Here is a 6,726-nt window from a genome sequence, read left to right as displayed (position 1 = left end):
TGCAGATAATGTGATTTAATACCTAGACCCCAAATGGACCCATAATAGAAGTCCTATCATGGATGTATATGTATACACAGTAATATATAAATATATATTGTCATATATAATATATGTTAAATATATAATATCAGCTTGAAATTCATTCCTTTATTTTTTTAAGTTTATTTATTTATTTTGAGAGAGAGTGAGCAAGCAAGGGGAGGGGCAGAGAGAGAGGGAGAGAGAGAGAATCCCAAGCAGGCTCTGCACTGTCAGTGCAGAGCCCAATGCAGGGCTTGAATTCATGAACCATGAGATAATGACCTGAGCCGAAACCAAGAATCGAAACCAAGAGCCAAATGACAAGAGCCAAAACCAAGCGTTAAGGACACTTAACCAATGGGTCCACCCGGGCACCCCAAAATTCACCCACTTATAGTACACAATTTAGAAATTTTTAATGTACTCACAGAGTTTTGAAGCTATCCCCACTACCTAATTTTAGGACATTTTTGTCACCCCCTTCCCCAAAACACTGTTCCCATTGACAGTGTTTGCTCTTGTTTCTTCATTTCTTTCCTTTAAAAAAAGTTTTCTGGGTGGCTCAGTCGGTTAAGCATCCGACTCTTGATTTCAGCTCAGGTCACAGTCTCACAGGTTTGTGAGATCGAGTGCTGCATCAGCCTCCGCGCTTCAGTGCAGAGCCTGCTTTGGATTCTCTCTTTCTCTCTCCCGCCCCAACCCTCAAAATAAATAAATAAACTTTTTTAAAGAATTAAAAAATAAAGTTTTCCTCCTCTTTGGCAACCACTTTCTATTTCTATCTCTAGAGATTCACTTTGCCTGTTGTAGAACTTCATACGAAGGGAATCGCACATGAGTATCCTCTGTGTCCCACCTCATTCACTCGGTGAACTTCATGCTGTCACGGGTATCGCTGCCTCGTTCTGTTTGATTGCTTACTATTCCACGGAATGAATATACCGCAATTTGTTTATCTGTTTTTTCTATTGATGGCTGTTTGAGTTGGTTCTGGTTTGCGATTATTTAGAATAGGGCTGCTGTGAACACTCTTATACAAGTCTTTTGTGGATATGTTTTCATTCCTCTTGGGAAAACACCTGGGAGCAGAATTGGTGGGTTGCAAGGTTGACATATATTTAGCTCTAAGAAGAAACTGTCAAAGAGCTCTCCTAAGCTCTTGTGCTGAGCCGCACCCCTGCCAACAATGTGTGAATGCTTCTAATGCTGTATGGGCTTGCCAGCATTTGATGTTGTCAGTCTTTTAGCCATTCTAGAAGGTATGGAATGGTCCTTTGTTGTGGTTTCATGTTTCATTTGCCAGGGACTAAAGGCTTGTAACAGGCTTACTGAATATTTGCATATCTTGTCTCCTGAAGTGTTTGTTTAGGACTTTGCCCATTTATTGGGTTATACTTATTGTTGACTTATAGGAGTTCTTTATATAGTCAAGACATGAGTCCTTTGTCGGATAGATGCATGGTGCAGTTTTTTGCCCGACCTATAGCTTGTCTATTCATTTTCTAAATAGTCTTTGAAGAACAGAAAGTTACATCTTTAGGAAGCCCAATGTGACTATTTTATTTTTTTCATTTTACAAAAGGTGGAATCTGTTTAAACTCAGTAAACTACCTTACAGTTCATGAGTCAATGCCATGGCAACAACAGACACCAACCGCAAAGAACACCTGCCTGTGCTCAATTTTTGACAATTTTAAAGAATGGTTTGTGCTTGTATCTTACTCAAGAAATCTTTGCCTACCCCTGTGGCAAAGATATTCTAAGTATTCTCGTAGAAGCTATATGTATGGGCTTTACATTTATTTCTATGATCCATCTTAAATTTGCTTTTGTGTATGAAGTGACATACACAGGATTCTTTTTTCCCCCTGTATAGACATACAATTGCTCCAGCACTGTTTCAAAATGACTTTGCTTTCCCATTGAATTGATTTGGTGTCTTGGTCAAAATTTGATTTGTTGTTTATGTATGGGTCTATTTCTGAGCTCTCTCTTCTGTTTCATCGATATATTTGTCTATCCTTACACCAATTCCGCACTGTATTAATTGTTGTTGCTTTATAATGAGTCTTTTTTTATAGTTTATTTTTTTATTTTTGAGACAGAGCACGAGCAGGGGAGGGACAGAGAGAGAGGGAGACATAGAATCTGAAACAGGCTCCAGGCTCCGAGCTGCCAACACAGAACCTGATGAGGGGCTCGAACCCACGAACCACAAGATCACGACCTGAGCCGAAGTCAGACACTTAACCGACTGAGCCACCCAGGCACCCCTATAATAAGTCTTAAAATCAAGTAATCTAAGAGTTTTGTTCTTCTTTCTCAAAATTATTGTGCACATTCAAGAATATTTGCATTTACATATTTAGAATCAGCTTGTCAATTCAAGAAAGCCTGCTGGAATTTTGAAAGGGATTGCATCAATCTATAAGTTAATGGTTATCTTAACAATATTGAGACTTCTGATCCATGAACATGGTATACCTCTCCGTTTATTCATTTCCCATAGCAACACCCTCTTGTTTTCAGGGTAACAGTCTCACACATCTTTTGATAGACTTGTTCCTAGGTATTTTATTTTTTAGCCGTTATAATTGGAATTTTTACTGTTTATTTATTATGAGAGGGCAAGAGCATGCACATGCACACACATCAGTGGGAGCAGGCAGAAAAGAGAGGAAGCGAGAGAGAATCCCAAGCAGGCTCCTCACTGTCAGCACAGAGCCTGATGTGGGGCTCAACCTCATGAATCTTGAGATCATGACCTGAGCCGAAATAAAGAGTCAGACCCTTAACCAACTGAGCCACCCAGCCACCCCTAGAATTGGAATTTTTAAATTTCATTCTTCAGTTGTTCGTTGTTTGACTTATATTTTAGTAGGATCACTCTGGGTCCTGTACTAAGAATAAAATATCAGCAGTGGGGGGCAAAAGCAGGAAGACCAGTTTGGAGACTGTTGCAATAATCTAGAGGAGGATTGAAATAGCTTGGGACAGTAGCAGCACTGGTAGTGTTGAGAAGAAATCAGATTGAATGTAGAGCTAATAAGATTTTCTGATGGGGTGGACGTCAGTTGCAAAAGAAAAGGGAAAGTCAAAGTAACTTCAAGGTTTTGTCCTGATCAACTAGAAAAGCGGAGTCGCCATCAGCTGATGTGGGAAATATTGAGTGTGGAGCAGTTTGGGTGGAGGGGAGAGGTCAGGGACTCGGTGTTAGATACCATAAGTTTGAGATGCTTCTTAGAAAACCAAACGGAGATGCAGGCATCAGTTGTATGTATGAGTTTGGGGTCAAGGTCTAGGCTGGGTTGTTTGTCTGGGAGTCCTGAGCATATGGACAGATGAGCTCCTAGAGCGAGTGGGTGTAGGAAGGGAAAGGAAGAGACCTTGGGAGATCAGGAGATGAGGGGGAATCAGACAAGAGGCAGTGAGGGTGGGGAGTGGGAGTGGAGGTTAGGGAGCGGGAGGAAGGCCAGGAGAGGGTGATGGGCTGGAAGCCAAGGGAGGAAGGTGTTTCAGGAGGAGGCAATGGTCAGCTGTGCCGAATGATGACCACAGGACCACTCAGATGAGTCCTGACAGCTGGCTTTGCAATGTAGAGTGCCAGTGATTTCAACAAGAACATTCTTGTTGGCATGAGGGGGTGGGGACACAGACTAACTGGAGGGGCTTCCCGAGCAAACAAGAGGAGAGGAGTAGGGTCAGCCCACAGGGACAATTCTTCTGAGGTAGGGGGTTCCTGTATAGACGGCAAAGGATTTCTTGTAAGTTACCGAAATAACTCAATACGTAGAGCTTACAGTGTGTGTTTTCTAGAGTGAGTCTGCTCTCAGCCTCTGTACTGAGGTGCTCACAGGACCCGCTAATGAAGGATATGACGGGAGAGGGAACTCAGAGAAGGGCAGTATCTGTTCTGACCTGCTGGCAATCTGACCTGCCTGGTGTTGATGACTTCCTTGTTTCAGAAGCCACCTGCTAATCGTCCTATGGTTTCCCCATAACAAGAGCTCAAAGTTCACATCATTTATCAACCACTTAATAGATTCATTTCCTCTGGAGCCTGACAAAGACTTTCCATTAAGCCAGTGGTGCTTGGGCCCCCTCTTAATGGGACATCCTGGGTCTGTGTCCTCTGCCCCTTTGGCGATCATGGCCAAACTGTGCCAATGGGAAGAACTGCAATCCAGCCTCCTGTTCTTACCCATATATCCATGGTGTGACTCAGTTCACACATGACTGGAAGCAGAAGGAGCGACATCTGGTCACACGGAAGGTAGCTTATTCATAGCATCTCCCAGGTGAGAGTGGGGAAAGGCCCCCAACTTGTCTCCTGCACTGACAGCAGGAGCCCTTTAATCTCCATTTTAAGAACATTTTAAAACAGCTCCTGCACCAGGCCTCCCTGGGGAGAGCGCTCCCAGCTTCCCAGGGCCCTCAGCTGGGGGCTGGCTGCACCGCCTCCCTTGCCTACCTCTCTCCNCATGTCCATTCTGTTGGTTTTGTGCATTTCGGATATTTTCTGTGGCCTTTGGCGTAGTTCAAATTTGTCTCCAGGTATCGCTCAACTCATCATCTTTATTAGCGCTCTGGTTACAAAGTTGCCAGGCTTTTTGAAGGTCTGCTCCAACCGCTTATCTCCCACCAGCCCCGTTGCTTATTTTGGGCAATTTTTTTTAAANGCACGAACCCACGAACCGCGAGATCATGACCTAAGCGAAAGTCAGATGCTTAACCGACTAAGCCACCCAGGCGCCCCTATTTTGGGCGATTTTGCAGGATGTGCAGATTTTCAGGAATACGCATTTGGAGTTCAGGCAGAAATCATGGACCATCTTGTCAGTGGGAAGCAGGGGCAGGGGAGGGAGGGGCAGGGGAGGGGCCCCGAGGGCTCTGCTGGGAGGTGTGCAGGTGCACGTTGAGAAGACTCACTTCCTTACTTCCTGGATCCAGCAGATAAGGGCAGACGTGGACTTGGCACCACTCATTAACACTGACCCCCTCCCCCCGCCCCACTCACCAGCAGCCACAACTCAGGGTTCAAGGCGTGGCCAGTCCTGAGGGGACCACACTCAAGTTATCAGGGTTTCAGAAACAATTATGGGAGGAAAAAAGTATTAAAGTTTATTTGTTTATTTTGAGAGAGAGAGAGAGAGAACGAGAGTAGAGGAGGGACAGAGAGAGAGGGAGTGAGAAAATCCCAAGCAGGCTCCACACTGTTGGCGTAGAGCCCAATGCAGGGCTTGAACTCACGGACCGCGAAATCCTGACCTGAGCCTAAATCAAAAGTCAGACATTGAAGCGACTGAGCCACCCAGATGCCCCTAAAATCTGCAGCTTTTTGAATTGGCTGCTTTTCCCTGCATACTAGAAAATTACCAGCATTCTTCTTCTGGGCAATGCCCTACCCCAAGGGACAGAGCTCCCACAGCACAGTGTGGGGACCCCTGTGGCATGAAGGTTCTTGAGCAGGTGCTGCTGAGGGGAAAGGGTGTGCAGACAGGGCTGAGCGGAGGTCCGCGGAGGTGTGAGTGGCTTCAGGGTCAGGGACACTCCTCTGCTCCGTGTGAACCCAAGGGCAAAGGGTGCACCTGAAGGGTTGAGATCCGATGTCCCTGCAGCACGGAGCGACCCAGGAACACTGATGGGGGACCCAGGGGAAAGTGCCAGGTGACCACCAAGGCTCATAGAATCAAAGCTCTTCAGGTTCATAAGGTTCAACCTCCAAGAGCAACCAGCACAGAGCCCGATGCGGGACTCGAACTCACGAACTGCAAGATCATGACCTGAGCCAAAGTTGGACGCTTAACCGTCTGAGCCCCCAGGCGCCCCTAGAAGGCAGGTTTTCTGAGCCTGAGCCCAGGCGGTCAGCTGCCTCCGTCTCACCTGTCATGCAAACCGGCCACCCCTCAGCTAAGACCTCAGCAGCCGTGAGCACTTTCCCTGGGCCAGGCCCTGGCCACGGTGCTGGGGACACAGAGATGGCTCAGACGAGGTTCATGCCCACAGCAGCTCACTGCTCCTAGAAAGGAGCCCTGACCAGGGGCCCAGGAAGAAATCTGTCCTATGGCTCTGAGAATGAAAAGCAAATGAACAAATGGATACACATTCCAGAAAGAGAGTGGGAGAGCAGTGGATTCCGCTGGGGAAGTCAGGAGGGCATCCTGGAAGAGGAGGCAGGGAAGCTGGTATTTCAAGTGGGATAGGAAATTCCAGGCAGAGGATATGGCATAATCAAAGCACAGACTGAGTCTAAGAGCCAGACGACATTGCTACGTTTATCGACAGTGTGCTGTGGCCCAGCTACTGGGCTAGACGTTTTGCATATGTGACCATTTCTACCTCCCTCCCTCCAGGTGTTCTTATTATGACCATTTCTCTGATGATTGGGCAGGTGCCTGTGTGTTAGGAATGCAGCGGGCTGTATCAGACGGGGCAATGCAAGGGGTGCTGGGGTCCAGGAATGATGGGGGGCACCCTGCCCACCCCCACCCCGTACTCCACACAGGTGCAGACATTCCACGGAGATCTGCTGCAGCACATGGAGAAGAACACCAAGCTGGACATGCAATTCATCAAAGTAAGTCCGGCCACCCGCCTTGGCCCCCCAGCCCATTGCAGGCAAGACTGCCTCTCCCCATTTGATGGATGCGCACGCTGAGGCCGGCGCTGGGTATTTGGCCCTAGGCCGTATGTGTTCCCAGC

At 46.9% G+C, this 6,726-nt stretch overlaps 1 protein-coding gene across 1 annotated transcript in view; it reads left to right on the top strand.

Annotated features, from left to right (window-relative positions):
- The window catches only part of BAIAP2L2 (BAR/IMD domain containing adaptor protein 2 like 2), a 32,352-nt gene that overhangs the window by 8,372 nt on the left and 17,254 nt on the right, over nucleotides 1-6,726 (top strand). Inside the window, exon 5 of the mRNA XM_077761976.1 lies at nucleotides 6,530-6,601. Within this exon, the coding sequence (XP_077618102.1) occupies nucleotides 6,530-6,601 (72 nt within the window). The remainder of the gene's footprint in view (nucleotides 1-6,529; nucleotides 6,602-6,726) is intronic.

The sequence above is a fragment of the Crocuta crocuta genome, unplaced genomic scaffold (genome assembly GCF_008692635.1).
Source record: "Crocuta crocuta isolate KB4526 unplaced genomic scaffold, BGI_CrCroc_1.0 scaffold193, whole genome shotgun sequence".
Classification (NCBI taxonomy): domain Eukaryota; kingdom Metazoa; phylum Chordata; class Mammalia; order Carnivora; family Hyaenidae; genus Crocuta; species Crocuta crocuta.
The sequence above is the reverse complement of the archived record's forward strand: the minus strand, read 5'-3'. Positions and strand labels throughout refer to the sequence as shown.